At 45.3% G+C, this 25,967-nt stretch overlaps 1 protein-coding gene across 1 annotated transcript; it reads left to right on the top strand.

The window, feature by feature from the left end:
* Positions 1-1,132: 1,132 nt before the first annotated feature.
* On the top strand, positions 1,133-23,986 carry ALG9 (ALG9 alpha-1,2-mannosyltransferase; the record flags this gene model as incomplete). Its single annotated transcript, XM_079545822.1, has 15 exons — positions 1,133-1,251; positions 1,576-1,714; positions 2,353-2,487; positions 3,219-3,289; positions 3,919-4,007; positions 4,888-5,023; positions 5,121-5,208; positions 5,365-5,470; positions 9,404-9,526; positions 11,334-11,488; positions 13,032-13,161; positions 13,881-14,028; positions 14,344-14,473; positions 19,398-19,528; positions 23,863-23,986. The coding sequence occupies 15 exons, from the start codon at positions 1,133-1,135 to the stop codon at positions 23,984-23,986; spliced, it is 1,824 nt and encodes a 607-aa protein (XP_079401948.1).
* Positions 23,987-25,967: the final 1,981 nt, after the last annotated feature.

Raw genomic sequence — 25,967 nt, 5'->3', positions numbered from 1 at the left:
AGAGCGTGCCTGACCCATGCAGTGGCCTTCTGTGATGGAGTGATGGCATCGGTGGGCAAAGGAAGGGCAACTGATGTCACCTGCCTGGAGTTGTGCCTTTGACACAGTCCTGCACCACATCCTTATCTCCAAAGTGGAGAGAGATGGATTTGAAGGCTGGGCTATTTGGAGGATAAGCAATTGGTTGGATGGTCGCAGCCAGAGGGCTGCTGTCAATGGCTCCATGTCCAGGTGGAGGCCGGTGATGAGTGGTGTCCCCCAGGGGTCCATCTTGGGACCGGAGCTCTTCAGCATCTCCATCAGCGACAGACGATAGGATGGAGTGATAGATAGTGATAGAGATAGGATGGAGTGCAGCCTCAGCAGTTTGCTGATGGCACCGAGCTGAGTGGTGCAGCGGACACAACAGCAGGAAGGGACGCCATCCAGAGGGACCTGGACGGGCTCAGAAAGTGGGCACGAGAGAACATGATGAGGGATGTGGAGCTGCTGGCGCCTCTGCTGTGAAGACAGGCTGAGGGAGTTCAGTTTGTTCAGATTGGAGAAGAGTCACTGCAGCCTGCCAGTACTTGGAGGGAGCTTACAAACAGGAGGGGAGTGACTGTGTACAGAGCCTGATGGGGACAAGGGGGAATGGCTTTAAAGTGAAAGAGTGGAGATGTGGGTGAGCTGTGAGGAAGCAATCCTTTGGTCAGGGCGGTGAGGCGCTGGCGCTGCTGCCCAGAGAGCTGTGGGTGCCCCATCCCTGCAGGCACTCCAGGCCAGGTGGGATGGGGCCCTGGGCAGCCTGAGCTGGTGGGGGGCAGCCCTGCCCACGGCCGGGGGTGGCACTGGGTGGGCTTTGAGCTCCCCTCCAACCTGTGCTGTTCTGAGATGAATCTTCGATACAACAGCGCTGTGCTACAGACGGTTACGGTGGAAGCTCCGGCTGCACTGCAGGCACGCACCGCACGGCGCGGCTCCCGCCCGTTCCCCGTCGCTCGCCCGTGCCGCGGAGCAGCTCCCGCCCCCGGCAGCCGACGCAGGCGGAGCGCGGCCGTGCCCACACCCGGCATGGCGGCCGCGGCTTCGGCTCCGCTCCCGTCGCGTCCGCTGGAGGAAGCGAAAGGGCGGGCGGCTGCCCGGAGTCGGCATGGCGGCCAAAGGGGCCCGGCAGCGGCCGCGGGCAGGAGGAGGAGGAGGAGGAGGGGGCGGAGGGGAGGCGGCCCGCTCGCGGCCGGAGGCGGCGGGCTCAGAGGAGGCTCGGGCGGAGTACGTGTCGGCGTGGGGGGAGCAGGGCTGCGGGACGCGTTGTGTGCGCGGGGCGGGCGGGCGGGAGGTGGCGGGGGGCTGCGGGTGGAGCGGGGAACGGGGAACGGCCGGGCCGGAGCCGGCGGTCCGACGGGAGGAGGGCGGTGCAGAAGGCGGGGGACGTCCTCGGGGAGATGTTCGGAAGTGCTGCGGCTTCTCGAGCCCTTGCGTGCTGTAAGGGACTTCCCGCGTGCGGGCCCCTGTCAGCCTTTGCCTGGCGTCACGCCTCGGGTTTGCTCGCGTTACTGCGTTTGCAGCGCGCGTTTTGTGTGTTCTCTGCACCAGGCCGTCCGGGAGCAAGGCGGGGCAGGTGTGGGCCCCCGAAGGATCCACGGCCTTCAAGTGTCTCATCTCGGCCAGGTTCTGCGCTGCGCTTCTCAGCAACATCTCTGACTGCGATGAGACCTTCAACTACTGGGAGCCGGTGGGTGGCTGCCGCTTCTGCAGTGCTCAGGTCTGAGGGGAGCTCAAAGCCCACCCAGTGCCACCCCCGGCCGTGGGCAGGGCTGCCCCCCACCAGCTCAGGCTGCCCAGGGCCCCATCCCACCTGGCCCTGAGTGCCTGCAGGGATGGGGCACCCACAGCTCTCTGGGCAGCAGCGCCAGCGCCTCACCGCCCTGACCAAAGGATTGCTTCCTCACAGCTCACCCACATCTCCACTCTTTCACTTTAAAGCCATTCCCCCTTGTCCCCATCAGGCTCTGTACACAGTCACTCCCCTCCTGTTTGTAAGCTCCCTCCAAGTACTGGCAGGCTGCAATGAGGTCTCCCCGCAGCCTTCTCTTCAATCTGAACAAACTGAACTCCCTCAGCCTGCCTTCACAGCAGAGGTGCTCCAGCCCTCTGAGCAGCCTCGTGCCCTCCTCTGGACCTGCTCCAGCAGCTCTGCATCCCTCCTGTCCTGGGGCCCCCAGGCCTGGGCCCCAGCACTGCAGGTGGTATATTTCCAGCCTGTGATCTGGCCTGCACAAATGTAGGCATTCTGACACCCTTTTGATAAACTGTGTTCAAACTGTCTGTGGTGTGAAACACTTTATAAATGCTTGTTAATTTCCATTTTAGACACACTACCTCATTTATGGGAAGGGGTTTCAGACATGGGAGTACTCTCCAGCCTATGCCATCCGCTCCTATGCATACCTGTGGCTTCATGCCCTACCAGCCTTGTTCCACGCTAGAGTCCTGCAGACTAACAAGGTAAATCAGATACATCAGAATTGCTTTGTGGTGAATAAATGCACCTTTAGTTTGTAGTACACAGCTGCTTTGTTTGTTGTCAGAATTAGGAAACAAATCAGTGCTTTTGTAAACGCTAAGTCTACAAATGCTAACGTCTCTGTAAGGGTATGCAGGGGTTTGTGAGGCAATTTGAGAAGAGCAAAGGAAGAGTGAGCAGGCATTTGCAGGGAAGCTCTGCCAGGCTCTGTATTGGTCGAGAAATTGACCCAACAGGGCAGGTGTTTCCTGCCATTTGTAGTTGCTTGGTAGCCATGGGCTCTCACTGGTCCCTGTGAGCTGTCACTGTTATCCCTTTGTCTTAGAAGCTCCTGTTGTTTTCTGCTCCTGCTATCAGTGACTGTTTTGATTTCTTTTTTCCTAGTAAACTATTTCACAAGATAGAATAAAAATAATTCAGGAATGTTTTAGAAAACAACAGTAAGAAAAAATTAGAAAAAAACAGATCAGTGGGCTTTGTTTCAGTTTGCTTTCTTTGTTGTGAAGGATGTTAGACTTAGTGGGCAGGCCTTTTGCTGCCAAGAGCTTTAGCCATCCTTTGGTGCAGGATCTGGACCTCTAGAAAGAGGTTCATTCACTGCTGCTGGAGCTGCTCCATCCTGTTAGAACCTGTGCTGTGTGGACTCACTTGTTAGCAGTAGGTGTGTAAGCTTCATTGCAAACCTTGTTCTGAATCTGAGTGCATCTCCTAGGTTCTTATCTTCTATTTCCTACGATGCTTCCTGGCATTCCTGAGCTGTGTTTGTGAACTCTACTTTTATAAGTGAGTATTAGAATCTGTCTGTTGAGAATATTTTGGAGCAAGTGTGGGTAGCATGCTGTTACTGCCAGAGGAAGTACGCTCTGAAGCTGATGTATAAATGTGCAAGTGGGATTACTTCACAGTGAAACTTCAAAATACATGTTTGCAAGGTAACTTAATGAGATGCTGCTGAACGTATCATAGCTTATGAGTTACCTTGTCTAAGCTGAGTTTTTTTTTTTGCCTGCTGCCTTTTCATTTGTGACTTCCAAACTATTGTGTTGCACCGTGTTTCTGTTGGCCACGGTTTCGTTTAAAGAATGTGAGCGAGGCCTTTGTGCCCAGAGAGGAGTTGAGATCGGTGCGAATCTTAGAATGATGATGATACAGTTTCTTCATGAAACTTTTTGAGTGGAAATTACTCTGGTAGAAGCCAAGTTTTGCACCTAGTATAGCTTAGGAAGATCTTAAATACAAAGCAGTCTTCAAGGCAGTCTTCAGAGTGCTTTTAGTGTCTGAGTAATGAGAGTTGCTCACCTTAAAGCTCTTGGGATGCTCTGTGGATTGTTTGTGGCTTTGCATGCATTACTACTATTATTTCGTGTACTGGGATCATCTTTGTGGTTTCAGATTCTCTTTTGCTTCCTTAGGGCTGTGTGCAAGAAGTTTGGACTACATGTGAGTCGTCTCATGTTGGCTTTCTTAGTACTCAGCACAGGGATGTTTTGTTCATCAGCAGGTGAGTTTACACAGCAGTGACACCAGCAATGATCTTGTCCATAAAAACCAAAGGCATTTTAAGAGAATTTCTGTTGTTCTATATGCAGTGGTCCAGGGTACTTAAAGAGGGTATTGGCCTGCCTTCCTTGAACATGTTCTAATCCAAGGAGGATTTTGTCTTTTTCATCCAAAGAGGGGCTTTGTCTTTTTGTACTTTGGCACTGTCACCTGCCTTTGTGTTCTGTCCTCTGGCTGGCTGTACTCCGTTGCCAAGCCAGCTACTGTAAGGCTGATAAAGCACCTGCTGTAGTATTGAGTGAGGTGAAGACAGGCTTTGAGGAAAGGCTTGTTCTGTTGTGCGCATGCAGAAACCAAAATGGAAATATAGCTTATGAGTACTAGTATTTCCCCTCTTGTCTTTTATTTTTTTTAATGGTGAATGGTGAAATGACACTGCAGGAACAATGTAGGAAGTCCTCAGTCTCCCTGTGCTTCACTCACTTTTCACCAGTCTGTACCCAGTTGTCAAGTCACATTTCCTGCTGCTGCTTGAGCAGATACTTTCCATTTTCTTTCTCAGTCTAGCAGAATATAGAAGGTAAAGCAGGTGTTGTAGGTGGTGTTCCATGCAGCCTTAGGTGCTGTCAACAGGTAACCAACCACTGCTGGGTGCCACTGAGGAGTATTTCTAGCCTTGGCAGAACTGGAGTCCTCTCTGAAATGTGAATTTGCAACACAGCATCCCACCTCCAGTGGAGCGAAGGGAGTGTTATTGGCCTTATTTTGCATCACGTAGTTTTGTATCATGGGAAAGCTGGGCTAAGCCTTTTCTTTCTTTTCTTTTCTTTACTTTTTTTTTGTTTTTTGTTTTTTGGTTTTTTGTTTTTTTTGTTTTGCAGCTTTCCTCCCAAGCAGTTTCTGCATGTATACCACGATTATTGCCATGACTGGTTGGTATATGGACAAGACCTCTGTAGCAGTGCTAGGCATAGCTGCTGGAGCACTAGTGGGCTGGCCTTTCAGTGCAGCTCTTGGGTAAGGAGAGGAGAACCCAGGAACTTGGCATTTTGTCTGATGTTTCTTGCCTGTCTGGGAATGATAATCTCCAGTTGATGCTTGGTCTCTGTTTCAGGCTTCCCATTGCCTTTGACTTGTTAGTACTGAAGCAGAGGTGGAAAAGCTTCTTAAACTGGTGTGTGGTGTCATTGATCCTGTTTCTGGTAAGTCCCTGTAACAATGCAGAGACAGAGTGAATTGGGTTCACAATAGGGTTCACAATAGAAGGAACAAGTTCAGTTAACAAAATCACTCACAGCTGTTGGGCGATCCAGCTAAAAGCTTCTGGCTCCCTGCAAATAACAGATGCTTTCTTTCAGGTGCCCCTTGTAGTTGTGGACAGCTATTACTATGGGAAGCTGGTAGTTGCACCTCTCAACATTGTTTTGTACAACGTCTTCACCTCCCACGGACCTGATCTCTATGGTGAGTTTAAGATAAGATGTGGGAGGTGATGGTTTCCTTGCTGCTGTCAGGGGACAGTTACACACCAGGTTTTCATGGCTGATCTTTTTCTGATGCACTCAGAGACATCCTGCAAGCTTTGAAGGGTTGCAATTCCAGCTCTTTTGCCACAGGATGTCTCTCTCGAGCTGGAATTTGACAAGGCACCGTCAAATATCTCGAGCTGGTTCTCTGTGCTGTGAATTAAGCAGCCTTTATTCACTTTGAAGCCCTACCGGCCATCATGAGATGTCTCAACAACACAATATCACAGCAAAGTGGTGTTAATATCAAATTTGTCTGGATGTAACACAAGTGTAGTAGGCACCAGTGGTGTGTGAATGTGTGTATTTGTCAGCTTTAATCCAGTTCTTGGCTACCGTTGTTCTTCACGGTCAGGCTGCAGAACCTTGGGAGGATAAATAGCAGTGCAGAGCCCACAGTTCCTTCAGTTCATATCAGGTTCCTGATGTACTTGTGTTCTGTGGGGTTAAAGGCATCTTTGGGACTCTGGAGAAGAAGGAAAGGGTAATAACCTGTTGGAATCATGCTGCGTTTCAGCCAATTTGGCTCACAGAGGCAACACCTGATCTCCTCATTTCTTTTGGATGAACAAATTGAGCAGAAAACAGTCATTCTGAAGACTGATAAGTTAGAGAGAGTCAGTGACAAGTAATGATAACCATGCTTAGGCTTCTCCTGCCATCTTTTTAGAAGCTCTTTAAGGAAAGAGCTTTCAGGATACTCTCCTATACACTCTAAAGCTTATACTCTATATAATATACTCTTATATACTCTAAAAGCTTATAGATAGTCCCTCCTTTTTATTTTTTTCCTTAAGCAATGTAAAAATTACCTATGTTTACAGGGGAAAAGCTGGTGCTTTGCTTAGGCTTATGAGGGAGACAGAGCTAAAAGCAGTATTAATGTTTCATTTTGTCAGGTTTATGTTAGCAAAAAGTGAGAATTGATGCAGAAGGCCGTTTCAGACAGTGCAGACATGGAAATTACTGCTGTGAGAAATAACTAAGTGACCTCAGTGGAGCTTAGCTCAGTGGACCTAAATAACTGGTGACCTCAGTGGAATTCCTGAAGATCTTAGAAATAATTGGTGAATGTCAAGGAGCATCAGCGCTGTCATCAATGATATCTAATCAGTAGGCAACTCATCTGCCTTTCAGGACTTTCCTGGTGTTGGCCCTTGGAATACTGGGTGACCTAGGTCAGGTGTGAATCTTGGTGGCAGTGCCATGGAACTTGTTTGGGAGCTGCTGCTGCACCGAGTCATTCACACTACGTGCTTTTAGAGATGGAGAGTGGGGGTGTTGCATTTCTGGTAGGGCTCCAGAGAGACAGGCAGAGATTTTGGGGTGCTCAGGGCAGGTTCTTTGCAGCATCTGTCATACTTTTTGGAGACATTCTAGGGAGGATTTGGCAGTGGTTGGTAGTGAGGCTTTCTCTGGCAGTGCCCTGCAGGCTGTATTCAGTGGTTTGTTTGAGGGGCTGTTTTGGGTGGTGCTGAGTTCCTTGTGCTGGGACACAACATGGCAGCAGCTGCTTTGCTGTGGTCCTTTATCTCTGCAGTAAGGCTCTGAAGTCTGTCGCTGTGAATTTTCTGCAGTGAAAACTTCAGGCCCTGCCTTTGGATTTTGGAATGGGCCTGTGCCTGACATTTTTCACATGGAGCATGAGTTGTTTCCAGCAGCCTCCAGGGACCAGTTTTTTTCTGAAGGGTTTTATTCATAGTTTTGGAAATATCCAAGCAATGTTTGTCAGGACAGTATCTCTGATAACAGCAGATTTTATTCACAGTTGCAATGGTGGCGTCCCGCAAGCAGGAGCGCCTATGGACACAACATGGCATCCTTTAGACCCTGCTTTCTCCCCCTTGCCTCCCCCCCTCCCCTATTTCCCCACTGGCTGGGTACTCCAGGTTCACAGTCTTACAGAAGGTTTACATTTGCTATTTACGTGTTAATTTATTTGTTACCTGGTGTCAGTCAGCAGCCATCCTGTTGTTTCCAAGATGTCTTGGTGCTCTCCTTGTCGTATCAATGCGGTAATTTTCTTTAAAGTCTTTGTTGAACAAAGAGCACTGGGGATGATGCCAGGCCTTCCGATGTCTCTTCAGGCGCTTCCTCGGGCAGGCCATCACTGTTCTCTGGTTTGCTCTCGTGCAGGATATTCTTGCAGTGTGTATGACAAAATATACAGATATACACCTATATACAGAGTGTGCGTTCCTGGGAAGGTTCGTCTAGAGGATCAGTGATGTAAACTGTCAGAGATCTTCCCCAAGTTAAGTAGAAGGACTCCCAAAAAGAGCTATGATAGCGGAGATCACGAAATAAAAATAATATTATACAATTCTAATGCAGAAACAACATTTGATTCCCACAATAGTGAAATTCACATGACATCCTTTGGCTAGAAAAAGATTTTGCTTGAAACTGCTCTTCAGTGCAGTGTGGTCAGGACAAGGTGGGTTTGGAACTTCAGAGCGCTTCATTGTAAGGGAAGATGGAAGGCTGTCCAGTGCCTTGCGGGTTTGCAACTGGGATTTCCCAGCTTTGATGTGATGGGAATAATTAACCTATATCATCTTCAGTGTAAGCACTGTAGTATTTTTTTGGTTTGCATAAAGGCTTGAGTCTAAGAGAAAAGGCTGTGTGATTTTTGTTTTTTTTTCTTCAGCAGCATCCTACTTCTGGACTAATATCTCTTATTCAGACTCTCATGTACTGTTGTGAGACTGAAAAGAATTACGAGGCACATGGAGGGAGAGAGAAGATGAGCTAATAATTCACTTCCTTAAGGATCTCTGCTTCCCTAAACCTGAACTTGTAACTGCTGTTTGCTTTTAGTGCTAACAGCTGCATGTTTTGTATATTTCAGTTGCTTGGAATTCTGACGTTAATAGAGCATCTTCTAATCATGTTAACTGTAGGAGCTGCAGAGGATTGTGGTTTTTCTTGCCGCTCCTCAGTTGTCTGATTAATTGCAACACAGACCCTTCTCTAAGTGGCTGTAGGTGCAGGAAATTGCTGTGGCATTTGACTCTTGTCACAACAATGCAGTGATTTAAGCACCATCCTGTCAGTCACTGACTGGTTGAGCTAATCACACTGCAAAAGTGCAAGGACCCAGCACTCCTTACTGTTCAGGATTTTAAGCATCGTGAATTAAGCATCCAATTAAATGATTGTTAGCTGGGAATTTCTGCCAGTCTTTGCAACTAATAGTGTGTAGTATTAGGAGGCGGAGTTTTTTGCTCCTGTTAAAAAGTACATTTAAAACCAGTCGAACCAGGGAAGCCTAAAAAAGTTCTGCTGCTGAGGAGGTAACGGAGCTGGCATCTGGATGAACTTCAGTTGTTGGGGTGAAGTGTGAATGTGAACTCTTGTTCCTCTTAGTCCATTTTCTGTTCCTGCTGACATGGTGTATAAATACATCATCACTCCAGGCTGATAATCATCTATTAGCATTGTGTGGTTTTGTGTTGTATCTTTTATTTCTCTACAATTAGAATGAATTTGGAGTAGAAATTCCTGATTTCACAAGTTTCAGCCTCTTGTTTTGGAGGCTTTCTTAGGGCAGGGGTGAGTTCTGTGTTGCAGAACCTGTTTGTTGCTGGGCAAGTCTGACTGTTAAAGTGGCTTGTGAAACATGAGCAGCACGTGTGATGTTGACTATGATCCAGTGGGAAAAAAGTGAAGTCACTTATGACAAAGAAAACAACGATCTTTTGTGCACACCTTTTCCATTCTTTGGTTTCAATATACCTGCAGTGCAGAGAACTGCTGTCTGCTGCTGGGTATCTTTCTTGTGTCAGGCAGAGAAGGAATGAAGTTGCTATGACACCCAGTTCTCATGCATTCTTGTGCTTAAATACTCTTTCCCTTTCTCTTCTTTCAGGTACAGAACCATGGTCCTTCTATTTCATCAATGGCTTTCTGAATTTCAATGTGGCATTTATTTTGGCACTGCTTGTGCTACCACTGACTTGTCTCATGGAGAGTCTGCTTCAGAAATTTCATGGTGAGTGCAGGATGGATATGAGAGACAAGAAGGAGGATTTGCCAAAGAGCAGCTTTTTTTTATTGGAAGTGAAACTAGGATCAGGGAAAGTTTATGGAATGAGAGCAAAGTTCCTAGGGCTCATTACTTGGTTCAGTATTGACCCCACAATGGAATTACTGTGTAGAAAGAAGAGGCAGTGAGATGCCGTCTACAAAAGGGCAGGAATGTGCTTTTCCTGTTTAAGGATGACTCCTGTGTTCTCTGTCTTCACCTCAAGAATAATATTGTGTTGTCAATGCTAAACTATTCATACCCAAAATAAGCTTAACAAGTTCTACAGTACACGGTCTTCAGCCAGGCATACAAATGCATTAGCAATAGCCCTGTCAGAACTTTTAAGGTGGGAAGAAACTACATTGCCATTTCTGTCTTTGCAGCTGGAAATGGCAGCCTTTCCTGCACACTTCTCTGAAACTATCTTTTGTTATCAGTGCCATAATGATTACTGCAACATCTGGGGAGAGCAGAGTTGTTTCCAGCTTTTCCCTTATTGGTGCTGAGCCTGCCAGAAGGCATTCTCTGGAGTCTCCTGCTGCCCATGTTGGGATTGAGCCTGGGCTCTGTGTGCTGTGAATGGGCACTCTACTTGCAGAACTGAGCCCTGGCAGACAGTCTTGCTATGGTCTGCACTGGGAAGCATTCCCACAGGCATGGATATACTGAAAGTAGAGAAAGCAGGGACTAGAATATCCCCTACTTCCTACTGGGCTTTCTCTTAAGTAAAATAACATCAGTTGGAATACATGGTGTCTGGCAAATGACTATATAAGAAAAGATGTGTTGAAAGCATGAATTTTCCCTTGCCATTTTCCAGACAAGGGCTCATTAAATGTCAACTGATGCTTCCAGTTTCATCAGCCCAGCTGGGGCTCTGCCCTGTGATTTTGTACTAAATACAAGAAACAGTACTACCATGACCTTTGCTGATAATGTGTGTTAGTGGCCATTTGCAAATATATGTTCTTTGGATGTGACTGACAGACTGTCAGAAACCAGTAGGAGTTCAACAGGAGATCGTGTGAATGCAAGGTTTCCTGCTGCTCGTTTGGTGTTCTTTCAACAGTAGGAACCACTCTGCTGAGTGCTCTGTTCTCATTGTCTGTGAAACACTGTTAGCTTAATTGTTTCTCTCTGCTGCTGGCAGTAGCAAAGGGGCAGAAAAGGGATTGAAAAATGTTAGGTGCTCTGGGACCCGTCCTCATTGTGACTAAAATTCAGGGTAACTTTTGTTACTTTTGAATCAGTTATTTCCTGCATTGACCAGAAGATACCTGAGAGACCTCTTGTGCTGTTATTTTTATAATGAAGCCAGGAGGGTTGTGGAAACACCAGAGCCCAAAATGCCATTTAAAAGCAAAGAATACATCCAGAGGAGATTCATTCTGATCTCTGCATGCAAAGCATAATGCACAGCAGGACAGGCAGTTTCTGCTTTCCTGCCTGCCTGGGAATGTCAGCTCTTGCTGGATTTTGTCCCTTATGTGGATTCAATGACCCGTCCACTCATCTCTGCATTTGTCTTCAAGAGTCTGTGTGTTATGGGAAGCTATGACAGTTATCTGAGTAGAACTGTGTGCTGACTGGATGTATTACCTGAATTTTAGCTGCTCAGAACGCAGTTGGTTTGCCTGAAGGCTGTGAGTTGGTTCAGAAGAGTGGACTTTTGAATATAAATGTGATAATGCACCCGATGGGTGTGCGTGCAAGAGGAAGAGTGGTGTAAACATGCAGTGTTGCTACTCTGCTGAGTTCTTGTTTCTTTCAGTTCAGAATCTGGGCCGTCCCTACTGGCTGACACTAGCTCCGATGTACATTTGGATCATAATTTTCTTCAGCCAGCCCCACAAAGAAGAGAGGTTTCTCTTTCCCATCTATCCTCTCATATGTCTCTGCAGTGCTGTAGCTCTGTCTGCTCTTCAGGTAAGTTTCTGGAATGTGGGTTTTATTGTTCTGTTATGAGCTCATAGCTTTAGGGAGCTAAGTGCTCCCTTTCTTAACACTCTTTCCGAAAGCTTGGGAATATGTGTAGAGTATGTGTGGTTGTGACACAGTCTGTAATGATTACATAGTTCAGGACTGTCCCATGCATAACTTTTGGTCACTTTTAATCTGCTAACTAATTTTCATTTTTGGACCATGTTTCATAGATAGGTCTTGAGACTCTGGAAGCAAAATGCATTAATACTGAACTGTGTAATGTTGATTTTACAACATAAACCATAGTCTCCCTGTATAGTTTGACTGAGAGTATGTCAAAATCTGTTAGCCCTCTGTAAATTGTGAATACAACAGCAAAAATACTTGGGATTTCCCTCTCTGGATAACATGCTGAAGGATCTAACCTTAGCCTCCAATGCAGACTTCATAATAGTCTGTATGGTCTATGAACATCCCCATCTGGGGTTATGTCAAGTGACAAACAGTTGAAAATATTTCCTCAACTGATTATTTCATGATGACTTTGAGTCCTTCCTTTTTCCAGGGGGAATTGCTGGTGAGGAGCTCTTGTGATGTTGTGGTGTTGACATCACATCCAAGAGATGTCACAGCGATTAGGAACTTGCTTGAGTAGTCTCACTGATTTGAAAAAGTTATCTTGCTTAGGCGTAAGAAAATTGTTTTGGGCATTTGAAGAATAAAAACCTATATTGAGTAAAAAGCAGCTGTGATGTATCATAGAGTAAAGCATTCTATCAGCCTTCCCAAAGCTCCGAATTAATTATCTCTCCTCTGTGAAAGAGAAGGATTGCAGTTATTCATCCCTGTTAGAGCCCGTTGCAGCTGTTCTGCCTAGCTCTGTTTCTGCTCTTGCACTCAGCTTCCCTCACCAGCACAGCTGGTTGCTCTTCTGGTTCTTGATCTCTCCTTACATACTGCTGCTTTGCACTGCTAGGCTGGAACTTCCCAGATGCATTTCGGTCCTTGCATTTGTTGCAGGATCAAGCTCTGTAATGTCAGCAGTTTTGTTTCTGAGAATTACCTTGTGTTTGTTGGAATGTTCACCAGATGACAGCAGTTTGGGATGTTTGCCAAATACAGTCTTAGAAATCCCTAGTGTGTATTTCTAAATGAATACTTTAATGTACTGTTTGACATCCTTTTGTCATCAGGGTTGATCAGTGCAGGCAAGTCCTGCAGGATGTCTCTGGAAGGGTCTGTGCTGATGGTTCACTTGGGAACAACCAAGCTAGAGCTCCAGTGGAGGGTGCTTTACAGCTTGACTAGAGGCCTTCCTAGGGGGAGCAGCTGAAAAATTTATAAGTACCCTAGATTCATAGTTAAAAAACTTGACTGAACCGTGTAAGTTTCTGTGTATTTTTTATGTGTTAGAATGAAAAATGCTGACACGGCCCAAAAACCTGGTGGGAGATGTAGGCAGTGCTTAGAGGTCCATTTGAAAAACCATTTTGATAAAATTGCTCAAACTCTGAAATGTTTATCTGCTCTTTTTTCCTCTCCTCAGAAGTGTTACCACTTCATATTCCAGCGCTATCGCCTGGAGCACTACACGGTCTCCTCCAACTGGTTGGCACTGAGCACTGTCTTTCTCTTTGGCCTTTTGTCACTGTCACGCTCTGTTGCCTTATTCAGAGGTTAGTATTTTACCACTGTTCTGGGCTTTCCTGGGTATTGGTGTTGGCAAGTCACACGGCCAGCTAAAGTTATGCTGATCTAACTAGGTGAGCACGGTAGGGATAAGGAAATATGAAAGCTTGCATCTTATTCCAGGGAGAGGAATGGTGTCCTCATTCGTGTGTGTACATGCATGTGTGCGGTGTGCATTATGTGTGTGTCACTAGAATTGTATCAGTTAACAATTTTCTGACCTTCGCCTTCAGCTGGTACAACTGTAATGATGTACAGTGTGCACCCAGACCGGCATGCAGATGGGGACTTGAAACTTGCAGACATACAATCTGACTTGAAATAACATTTTCCCATGAAAAACTTGTCATTGTTCATTTGTCCTTAATGGAGATGCATTAAAGTCCGTACGCAAGTCCTTTCCTGAATCACAGCTGTGTAGTGTGATTCCAACTCATTGAAGTTAGGCAGCATCAGTACTTTTTGCTTGATACTAGCCACTGACAGTCAGAACAGGAGAATGTGAGGAAACTTTTGTAGAACAAGCACCCCTTATAGGATAGGGAACATTGGATTCCAGTTACTTCTTAGTACAGACAAATTATTATATTCAGTAAGTAACCAGTTTGAAAATATAACTGAACGTTTACTTGTAGTGTGTTAAAAAAAAGTCATGCAGATATTGTCTATTTCTTTAGCTTTATTTACAAAGTGCTGCCTCCCATAGGCTACCATGGGCCTCTGGACCTGTACCCAGAATTTCACAGGATTGCTACGGACCCAAGTATTCACACTGTGCCAGAGGGGAGGCCAGTTAATGTCTGCGTGGGGAAGGAATGGCACAGATTCCCAAGTAGCTTTCTTCTGCCAGACAAGTGAGTTGTGTAACGTGGAAGTTATGATTTGGTGTTGGTCCGTAAGGGTTGTTTCACACAAGAAGTATTTTGGGAGTAACCTTCAAAATCTTGTATCTCTGACAACAGCATGTCCGAAACAGAAGATTTAGAAGTTTGGTGTCAGCAGACTGTTGGTCACAACTTAGTGACAGTTTTGTAGTGTGATTGCTCATCTAGAAGAGCTGTCTGTCCTTGGCAATGAAATTCCCTTTGTTGTGCTTCTGTTTGATTCTGTACAAAATGTGACTGCCTCCTGCAGTTTCCTGCTGGGATTTCTGACACTGTTCTCTGCAGTTGGCAGCTCCAGTTCATCCTGTCAGAATTCAGGGGCCAGTTACCCAAACCATTTGCCAAGGGACCAATGGCCACGCGGATCATTCCCACAGACATGAACGACCAAAACAAGGAAGAGCCATCTCGATATGTGAGGATTACATTCTTGTTTTACGTTCCTCACCTTGCTGTGCCATTCATATTAATGCAGTGCCTAGAATGTGGTTGGGTTTCCCATTTTGTATTCTATGGACAGTACAGTTACAAACCAAAAATGGGCTCTTTGCAGCACTTGGATATTTCCTGATTGATGTGAGTCTGGCTTCTGTTTGCACTTCATCTTCTTATTTTCCATTTGAAGAGGATGGGAAAAAGAAAAAAGGAAAAGGTGATTCCTAGTTATTGCAGTTTTGAGTTCACTACAATGTTACTGTGATCACAGGAAAGTGAAGTGACTTAGTTTGAAATTCCCAACAGAAGATACTTGTCACTGAACAGAGATTGGAATTTTCTTTTGTACGTTCTTTTAAAATATGAATATATTTGACATATTTGCAACAGAGGAAGAGGTTCTTAATTTGGGAATCAGTGAAACAACTGTGTCAGTGATTTCTATGGGAAGCTGTTAATGTACATTGGTATTACTGACTTGTTTTTGTATTACCCAAACAAAAGTAGTTCATGCTTATTTTAAAATATTTTTAAATTTTTAAAATATTTTTAAATTTTTGTTTGCTAATTTCTTTAAAATTATGTAGCAGATTAAATCTTAGAAGTGCACTGAATATTCTTTGTGGTACAGATATTTAGTCATCTTTTCTTTCTCAAGAGTGAATGAGGGGGACTGCCTCTATATACCTGCTCTTTTCTTCATTCCCCTCTCAGTACCTCAGAGGATGGATTTGATATTTGGAGAGGGAGGTGATTGCCCCCCTCTACTCAGCTCTTGTGAGACCCCATCTGCAGTGCTGCATCCAGGCCTGGGGCCCCCAGCACAAGAAAGATGTGGAACTCTTTCAACGGGTCCCCACTGAGATGATCAGAGGGCTGGAGCAGCTCTGCTGTGAAGAAAGGTTGAGGGAACTGGGATTATTTCGGTTGGAGAAGAGAAGGCTCCGGGGAGAATCTCATTGTGGCCTTCCAATATTTGAAGGGGGCGTATAAACAGGAGGGGGAACAGCTATTTGTGAGGGTGGATGGTGATGGGACAAGGGGGAATGGTGTGAAACTGAGACAGAGGAGGTTTAGGTTGGATATTAGGAGGAAGTTTTTGAGCCAGAGGGTGGTGAGGCACTGGCACAGGTTGCCCAAGGAGGCTGTGGATGCCCCATCCCTGCAGGCATTCAAGGCCAGGCTGGATGTGGCTCTGGGCAGCCTGGGCTGCTGGTTGGCGACCTGCACACAGCAGGGGTTGGAGCTGGATGAGCGCTGTGGGCCTTTGCAACCCAGGCCATGCTGTGATTCTGTGATACTCTGTCAGTACATTAGGAGCACTCCTGTAATGGACCAGGTCTCTCCTTTACATGAGCAGTGTATCCTTGTTGAGGACAGTGGACATGCACTGCTTTATGGGGCTCATTACTCTGGCCAGTTAAACATTTCATGAGCACTTGTGATCCCCTCAGAGGAGTGGATGGAAGGCAGCACTGTAACACAGGATTTCTACACACGTGGGTAGAAATCTTGCTGAGTGAAAGCTCTCTTATTTTGGGATTCATTAGATAGGTACTGGAAATGGAAGGAGGCAAATCCCCACCTGAGAAAAGTTCTCTGCTATGCTGCATTTAATTTAGGAAATCTTCAACTGTGACATATTTATAGTGCAGACAGCTGGCTGGCACATACCCTGTTACTGATGGAATGAGAGACTTTTGTTTTGTGGTTGTTTCATAATATCATCCTTTACTATTTCTCAAGCAAGCAAAAGGGCCTGGAATACGTTTAGAAATTAGCTATTTCATGTGAATTTTAAACAGGTTTTTATAACTTTTGCTTCCGAGTTGTTAATACCAGGAGAAACAGGATCTTTCCTCAAGAACTGTAGGCATACCCAGATTTAAAAAAAAAAAAAAAGTTATTAGGAACTGCAAAGGACCATCCTAGCAAATATATCTAAATAGCATGTGTGTGTTGGCCCTTTAAAAGGGAGGAAAACAAAAACCACAACAGTTCAGAAGAATGGTCTGAGTAATGGGCAGCTTGAAAGCAATTAATGTCTGCAGAAGTGAGACTGATTTCAGTGTTTCACCTGTGAGCATCTATTACTGTTCTGCTTGAGAATTGAAGAGCAGAATGAATCTTCAGTCTTCTCCCCTGTGTTTGGAATGTGAGCAAACCAAGCTCTCCATCACTTAGTTCCATCAAATAAAAAGACTGGGAGGAGAAAAAGGAATGTAGAACTGAAGGGAGTAGGGTGTAGTTAGAAGTTCATTTCTCATTCAGTTCACTGAGGCTGATTTTCTGCAGAGAAACACTTCAAGATCTGTGCACCACTAAAATCTTGTGTACATCCTCAAATAGATGCGTAGCTGTGCTGGCCCTCTGACCAGGATGAATGTTGTTATTGCTTCAGTGTGACTTGTAAGCAAACACTGTGTTCTACATGAAATGGTAGAAGTGGGAGTCTCTCTATGTGGCAGGTGATTCCTAAGCACTGGAGGTGCAGCATTTGGAGTAAAAGTCAGATCAGCCTTAGTGCTCAAAGCAGTTACTTTTGTTTCTCCAAGAAATTCTATGTAACTTAGAGGCAATATATACATATGTATATATGTTATGTATGTATATATTGCTTGGTGGTTTGGGTGTCCTCTCCCAGGGCCTGGAGCATTCTTTTGATGCAGTGCAAGAAATGGATTCAACGTTCTCATTAGCTGAGCTTCCCGTGGTGTCGTTCATTTACCGTTCAGTTGTGATGCCACAGAGCCATCTGGTGGCAAAAAAATCTACTTACATTTTGGGCAGTCAGAAAATCAGTCTTTCTTCTCTCCCTTGCATTTCACAGGGGTGAAACATCAATGCAGCTAAGGAGGCTGTTAGAGTGCAGTTGTTTATTGACCAGGAATTACAAACTATCTTCTGTTTCACTTAACCTGAGTAAAGATTCTGCTTAGGTTTTTTTCTGTATCTAAATGTATCTATTCTAGTACTCTGATGTTTCCCAGATCAAAATATCCTGATCAGTGGAGGATGCAACCTATAGTTACCACGTTATTCTGTATTCCACTGGTGCCTTTTTTTCAGAAATTTCAAAACACCACTACAATTTAATGTACAATGCTCAGTGACCAGAATGGGAGCTGTTAGACCCTTTGGTATGTGGGAGCACTGACATGTTGCAAGGAGGGGGGTAGCAGGCCAGGAAAACCAGAAGGAGCATCCAAGAGTTCTGGGCATTCTTAGCTGACAGAAAGAAACACTAAAGATGGGACATCCAGGATGGGCAGATGTGGGGGGGCATGACTGCCTCTGAGATCACTACTGTGAGCTTTTGCCAGAAAGATCAGTCTGTGTGCCAAATGTGAGAATGAGTGAACCTAGTGCCAGCACAATATGCAGGTACAGAGGCAGTAAGTGCTAGGAGCTGCTTTGCTCCAGTGGCTGAGACATGATGCCACCAGAAGCTCAGCCTTGCTGCTGTACCTGTGAGAGGTTCCATTCACTGGTGCATTGCAATGGCGCAGCCACCCTGATGCAATGTAAACATGGCCTCAGGCTCTAGAGTTCTCAATTCATTTTTGAAAATGACTTATGGTGTCACTTAGAGACAATTAGATGTTCAAGAGGAGGATATGAGCCTTTACTTGTATGTACCTGTCTTATTCTCTTAATCTTTTGTGCTTATTGCAGTGGTTTCTGCACAATGCAACCTTGTGTTGAGCTGCCTTGTACAGAACTTATCCTACATCTCATGCTTATTGTCAAAAGGAAGTTTGTCCTGATAGGAGCTCAAATCTTCTCTATATCTGATAGTTGATATTTGTCTCAGCAGCTTGCATGTATGTCTGCAGGGGAACATGGAAGGAGTGAGGAAAACAGGCAGGAGGAGGGAGCTGTTGCCTAAAAAGGACAGTGCTGTGTATGAATTAACAATATTCCCTGCTCATACCCAAGAGCAATTCCCCACTGGAAGGAAACAGATTGAACAATGCAAGGACACTGAGGACACTGCCCACAGCTCATTTTACTGGGGAGATCACACACACACAAATCATTGATGACATTGCTACCTTGAATACCTTTTCATAATTTAACCAAGTGTTCCCAAACACTTTGGTCAGGGCAAAGCAGTTAATTGAGTCATAGGCAGCTGACAAAAGCATGACTGCACTGACAGCAAGTGCATGTGGTCTGAGAGGTGCAGTGTGGTGTCCATCTACTGCAAGAGAGATGGTGAGGGTCACCAGTGCTACAGACCAGGTTATTCCTGCACAAGCCCAGCATGATTTGCACTAGATAACATGCTTGCTGTTCTGCGACTGCTTGCTCTCCATGGCTTGGTCAGTACCTTGGGACTTGCAGAGTTAACTAGTTATGGAGTTTGTGTAATCATTTATTGGGTTTGTTTTCCTTGTTCGTGGTGTAAAACAAGTAGGAAAGAGTAAAAACTGAGACAAAAAAATAAATATTCAGTTTAGACACCAGGAAACCTTTCCAGCAATGAAGATAATGTCTTTTGTCTGGGGAGTTCATTGAGTCAGCATTATGAGAAGTCTTTAAGAGTTTGTTAGACAGCCTCAAGTCAAACACCAGCAGAATTATTTCTACTGCCTCAAATTCTCCCTTTGTGACTTGGAGGTTCCTCAGCAATGTATCTAGCAGTGCTACTTCCTCATACAGACAGCCCAGGCTTCTCGCTTCTCCTCCTGTGGTAGCAGTAGTGAGAGCTTTTATTCCTCAATAAAAGTTTTACTTGAATACACTAAGAATCTTTTACCATAAAGTATTTCTTATGTTGCTAGAAATTTTAAGCCCATTCTCATAGGTGTGTAACAGCTTCTATGAATAAAAATTCCTGTATGAATGCATGCAATCAGGAGCCTAAAGGAAATAAACAGCAAGAGTCTTTCTTTTTACAGATTGACATTTCCAAATGCCACTATCTAGTGGACTTGGATACAGCAGCTGAAGCCCCAAGGGAGCCAAGATACTCCTCCAACAAAGAGGAGTGGGTAACCATTGCCTACAAGCCATTCCTAGATGCTTCCAGGTATGTTTTATTGTTTGAAATTAGTGAGAGACTGACAGATCTGTGAACTGATTATGTGCAATAGTCTGCTTACAGCAGCTGTATGCAGGAAAGAAAGATAAACTGGCAAATGCCAGCTTAAAATCCAGTTTCATGTAAGGGCAGCTTGCTCGCCACATTATAACCTTTGTCAAACATGTATGTGCAGTGTTAATTACTTAGGTTGCTTTAGAGGGTGAAGCAAGCCAGGAAGAGGAGGGGAACGAGGATTATTTTTAAAAGGAGTCCATCCTTTGTGCTTCTTGCTGATGTAATGTTTCTTCTTTTCCTTTCTAAAGAAGTAAGGTGTACATCATCTTTTCCCAGCAGACTTCTGAATCTGCAGTCTTGTTTCAGCCAAATTCGATAGATAGATGTAAGTCAGTCTCAGAGTGAACTCCTGTATGTTTTATGAAGCTGGCAGATGAAGAGAGGAGGCGGCCACAGTGAGTGCAAGTGACCAAGGTGACACCTTTATTAGACATTGGAGAGCTGCTGTAGCAGACCTCTGTCAGAATCAGCTCTTCGTTAGTCCTGCAGGGGTTGAAATTGCTATCCTCCAGGCAAACTGTGGAATCCAGTTTGTGAGACTGGGAGTATTTCTAATACATTCCTACAACGACAGAAACTCTTAGCTCTTTGGAGATGGGTATTCAGCCATTTAAAGCTTTGGCCATGTAGCTGTCATATCGGGGCAGACAGCACAGGATTCAGTGCCCTCTGGTATTCTATATGAGACATTATTACTTCCTCTTAATAGATCCCTCCAGGGAGTAGGACTGGTGAAAGCAGTTAGACAGTGAGAAATAGTGATGATGTGCTTTTTCATGGGGTTACTCTCATGTTCCTGGCTTGCTGACACAAATGAGTTTCCTTGCCATGGCTTTTTGTTTGCCTAAAGACCTGCTGCTGTGTTAGAGCAGGACTTCAGGAGAGGAGAATAAGGTGGCCAATGACTCTCACTAATGAGGCAAAAGAAGCATTTGCATGAGTATTGCAGAGGACTCCTTTTGCTGCTCTTCACCCCCAAATGTCTGAAGCTCTGTGCATTTCTGCTTTAAAGATACATACAGGTGCTTTTGCAGTGCTGCCTAGGATCAGCAGGAGTTACTACACTGGAGAGAAGTGCATAGCTTGGTAGTGAAGCAAGTCTTTGTCTTTCTTCCCTGCTGTAATGCTATTTCCATGAGTTGTTCTACGAAATTTTTCTTCCTTTCTTTCTTTCTTTTTTTTTTTTTTTAAATTCTTCTTCTTATCAGGGAAAATGTATAAAATGAAATAATTGCCCTATTTAGAGCCAAACACCAGCACACTGCCAAGCATAAATGTCTGTCTGGCTGCTCAGGATTGTGGCTGAATTCAGAAGAAGCTGAGCGCTTCTTGATAGTAACTTATTTTTAAGCAAAGCAGCAGAAACTTGTACGATCATTTTGATTTGACTAACAGGTTGGATTCTTGGTAGAATCTCATCGCGGGGCAGCAACTTGTTGCAAGGAGTCTCAGATGCTCAGACTGGAGAGCATCCTGACTGAGGAAGCAATGAGATGAAAGGGCTGGAATGAGACATTAGGTGCTGGAAATTTTTGAGCTGAAAAGATCCCAGAGCCAGTGGGTCTGTGGGGAGAGATCTTCCCCAAGTGTGACGTGAAGGTTTGAGGGAAGGGTCAGTGGAAGTGCATCAGGAGCTTCATGCAATGAACCAGGCTGTGTGTCTCTGAACGTGTCCCTCCCCCTGCCAGCTCAGTGGAACGATGCAGTTCTTAAAGCTGGCACCTGCTTCCCTGCAGTGAGTGGGAAATGCCCCTTGCTACCTAGCAAGTAAGTGTAAAAGCACTGTGAAAATGCAGCTTTTTTTGATGAACGGGAGGAGGAAATAGAAGAGTGTTACTTCAAACTGAGCTGTGAGGGAAGCAGGCAGTGGAGATTTCAGGTCTGCAGCTCAGTGTCTGCAGAGCAAGGAACGTTTAGAAATAAAACAAAAATCCCTGCAGATCTTGTTCTCTGAAAATAAACATGCTCCTGCTGAACTGGAGGTTTCTGGAACTCACTGTCTCACATTGATGTCAGCAAGTGTAAATCTCAGCTGGCTCTGATAAATGATGCTGTTAATTGAATTAGAGAGCACTCCAAGCTGCAATTATGCTCCTCAGGAAGCCGCTTTGTCCAGGTCCATTTAATTCTATATTGGCTGAGCACTCCAATCCTGGCACAGGAGAGGGAGAATAGCTGACAGCTCCCTGCAGAGGAGCCCATTTTCCAGCTCTTTAGGCTGAGCTGCCTGCTCACTCCAAACACTCGTGCTTTCACACATAGATGCTCCATCGCAAAAAAAAAAAAGTATTCTTAGTGTAAGATTAATGATTCAGTCACCTTATGCTAGAATATCATTACCCTGGTTTGATAGGTGACCTTCTCATTCCCCTCAGTGATGCTTTCCTTATTTCATGAAATGGTTTCCATGCTTTTATTTTACAAGTAGCTAGATCACTCATCTGGGGCATAGAGATTCTCAGAGAGCTTTGGTCATGAGCTTCTGTTGCACACCTGTGTCCTGAAGGTGTGAGGTCTGACTCGTGTGGCATAGATTGAGCTTCTTACTGCCTGTTCTTTCTGGCATTCCCTTCTCTTCTTCCTTGTGAAGCTTCATTCTAAATTGTCTGGAGTGAGAAGTTCAGGTTGCAAGACGCAGTTAGGAAGAACCTAATGCAGCTATTGTTTCTCTAGAAACAAATAACCTGACCCTGCCATCTTTGAAGCTCTCCAAGACCTGAGCAGAATTTGCCTGTTGCCTGGCTCTGACCTGGAGACAGCCTTTCTGTAGCAGTGTTCCATGTAGCTTGGAGTGACTGTGGACTTCATCTTGCCACCAACACATTGCTTATGAGCAGTGTGCTGATTGAGGCTACACACTCATGACCTCCTGGGGCCAAATTTAGAAGCAAATGCAAATAGAACATTATATATGTTAACTGCCATCTTTGTATATATGTCATCTGTCATCTTCACCCCTTCCATGCGCTATCTGTCTGATGAAGCAAGGTGGCAGGAGGTAAAGATTTGTCTGACTTCAGAATTGTCTCATGCTTTTTGTGCTGCAGAAGCATCATCAACTGTGAACTTCTTACTAGAAGCAAGGCCTCCAGGACTCTGCTCCTTTGTTACCAGCCGCAGAGAGCACTACCTTGCCTTTGTCCATCCTGGAGTCTTTGTTTTATTGAGAAAGTTGTTGCTTAGCAGGCACAAAGACTGAGCTTATCGCTGTGGTGTGATATCATTTGCCATGACATTTTCAGGGATTCATATTTTTATATGTCAGTTTCAGGCCCCTCACTACAAGAAAGACAGCGGGGCCTTGGAGTGTGTCCAGAGAAGGGCAACGAAACTGGTGGGGGATCTGGAGCACATCCCTTATGAGGAGCTCCTGAGGGAGCTGGGATTGTTCAGTCTGGAGAAAAGGAGGTTCAGAGGAGACCTCATTGCACTCTTAACTACCTGAAGGGAGGCTGTGATGAGGAGGGGTTTGGCTTCTTCTTGCAGGTAACAAACAGGACCCAAGGAGATGGCCACAGGTTGTACCAGAGGAGGTTTAGGTTAGACATAGGGAAAAACTTCTTCTCTCAGACAGCAGTCAGGCAACTGGAATGGCTGCCCAGGGAGGTGGTGGAGTCGCCGTCCCTGGCAGTGTTCAAGAGGCGCCTATGAGATACGGCTTAGTGCTTGTGGTAGCAGTGGTGATGGGAGAATGGTTGGACTAAATCTTGTAGGTCCTTTCCAAGCTTGTGATTCTATGATTCTGTGAAAAGAGCAAGACTCCAAAATTTCTGTGTTCATCAAAGTTTGTCTGCCTTCAGGCACTTGTGGAAGAATAGATGATCAGAAAGATTGGATAGAGAAGAGGCAATGCCAGGAGTTAAACACAGCCTTGCTATCTTTCACCTTCAGGATGTGCCCTGATGAGTGGGAGGCAGCTGTATGATTCTGAAGGCCCACAGGGCTGTACTGTCTGCTCTTTGGACCCTGATAACCTGGAACTAAGCTGCTTTTGATAAATACCCTTCTTTTGATGAATACCTCACTCTAACATCCTATTGGAATGGTTAGCAGGCAAGCTGACTCCCTCAAGTTGGTGATGCTGGCACAAACCAGTTTTGGTCCCATGGACAAGAAGAAAAAGGGACTGGACTTGGTATGCTTGTTCCATTGGCATTCCTTACATCACTGACTCACCAGCACAGATATTTTGCAAACCTTCTTTTGTGTTGCTTTGAACTAATGAATACGTTAAGAATGATCTATCTTTCCCTTTCTGGTTTCAGGTCTTCAAAGCTGCTGCGTGCGTTCTACGTCCCTGTCCTCTCAGAAAGGTACACACAGTATGCAAACTACACTATTCTGAAATCCCGCAGATTGAAACAAACCAAGAGAAAAATGGGAGGCTAGCAACACACCTGGGTAACAAAACCAACTGACACTCTGGGACAGCTGCCTAAGCCTTCTTCAGTTTCCTTTCTGAAAGATTGTGCTTGTAAGATCCACTAATAAAGATTTCCATGAAGTGATTTTACTCTGCAAGCTTCCTGCTGTAAGGATACATCATCTGCTTTCAGTTCTCAGAGCCAGGTGTCTGCTATGCCTGCACAGAACCTATTGGTTTAGAACCAGCTGGAACATCCAGCACCACCTACAAACATACTATCTCTGCTGCTCCCTACCCGTTATACCAGAAAAGAGAAAAATGGAAAATAAAAGAAAGTTACAATATCAGGTTCTGTTCCAGGTTGTAGTCTGGCATGTGGAAAATCCAGCTTTACTCCCCATCTCTCTGATGCTGCGCAGAGAAAGCAGAGAAAGCAGAAGTTGAACTGTAAGAGAAACTTGGAAATGTAGGGAGAGGCATTCTGAATCCTCTGTCTTTCTTTGGAAAGTCTTTCAATGGCATTGTGCTCTGATAGAGACAGCTGATATACATATGGTAAGAGCAAAGGCACTTTGGTTGATGGCAGCCTGGAGAATGCAGTGTGCTACCCCCACTGTATGGGGAAACAGACTGAAGCTGGGACTGTGAATTTAAACTTGGAAGGTTTAGGGGGATCATTTGCGATGTTGGTGTCCTGGCCTTGCTCAGAGAATGGACTTTACCCCCATGTGAGTATCCTAAGAGTCAAATGTGGAGCTCAAGGATTTCTGCTGTGCAGTTGGTGTGCTGCGTGAGTTGGTTTGGGGCTGTGCTCACAGCATTCCCTCCCAGCCTTCAGCCTGCACTTCCCCTCGTGCAAACACACGTCAAACAGGGCCCTGCAGTGGTGAACCAAAATCAGATCTGTGGCCCTGTTTGTTTCCTCTCCCCTTGTTAATCTCTGACCTTAAATAAAGAAACAAATGTAGCTGAAGAATCAGCTGCACCTCTCCCTGGTGCTGTTTGTGCAACTGTTCTATGCTGTCGTAGCCCTTAATCTCATGTTTAATGTGAAAAGACAGTGCAGTAAAGATGTGTTTTAAATGGCTGTGGCTGTTCCACCTTCCTCTCTAGTTTAATTCATAAGTCAGGGCTGTTGTACACTGCCCAGTTTGAATGCGGTTGCGTGTGCAAAGAGATTTGTTCCAAAAGGTGAAGCCATGTCCAAAAAATCCCCAAGCACATTTGTAAAGGGGTTTTGTACTTTGCTTTTCTGATTTCGTTAGCAAACTTGTGGGGAGGGCGTTCACATTTTTTGTTTGTTGTTACTTTGACCTTTATTAAAGCAAATGCATGATCTTGTTATGAGGAGACAGGTTTGGAACAGCTAATTTATAATCTGTATTAAAAAAATAAAATCTCGTGGCTAGCAACCTTGGGGACGAACGATCAGACCAGAGACTGCTCCAGGGGTTCCTAGCCCTGGGCAGGAGGGAGGCTGTGCCATACCTGCTGGGGAGCGTGCTGGGACAGTGCCTGCAGACTTGGATTGATTTTTGTAGCCTTCATCTCTGTTCTTCAGGGGTCGAGGTGTGTGGAGCAGGCAGCTTCCTGTGTTGCATTACAGCATGCAGATCTCTGTAAAGCATGGTGTAATGCTGCAGGGATCAGAATGAAATTTGGTACCTACTACAATGATGTTCAGTTTCGAGTCTCTCTCAGTATTTGGGTCTACCTGACATCCAGCAGGAGGTACCGAGTAGGTCTGCTGTGTGTTTATTTTGCTGTAAGAGGGGCTTCAAGTGGTGGTGGTTGAGAGAACCCCTGGTAATGGAATTCTGTTCTTCTGAGCTCCCATCTCTGCAGATGCTGCTGGGGAATGAACTGTGAATTTCTTTTTCCTCCAGCATCTGTCCAAACCTAATTATCATCCCAGCCCTGCTAAGATTCCGCATTTTCCTATGAGTAACTTCATGTGTCTCCACCTGCTTGCCTGGAGAAGAACTGAGGAGGCCCCATCTGTCT

This window comes from Tetrao urogallus (assembly GCF_951394365.1).
Source record: "Tetrao urogallus genome assembly, chromosome: 22".
NCBI lineage: Eukaryota > Metazoa > Chordata > Aves > Galliformes > Phasianidae > Tetrao > Tetrao urogallus.
Note: the sequence above shows the minus strand (reverse complement) of the source record. Positions and strands in the feature narration are given on the sequence as shown.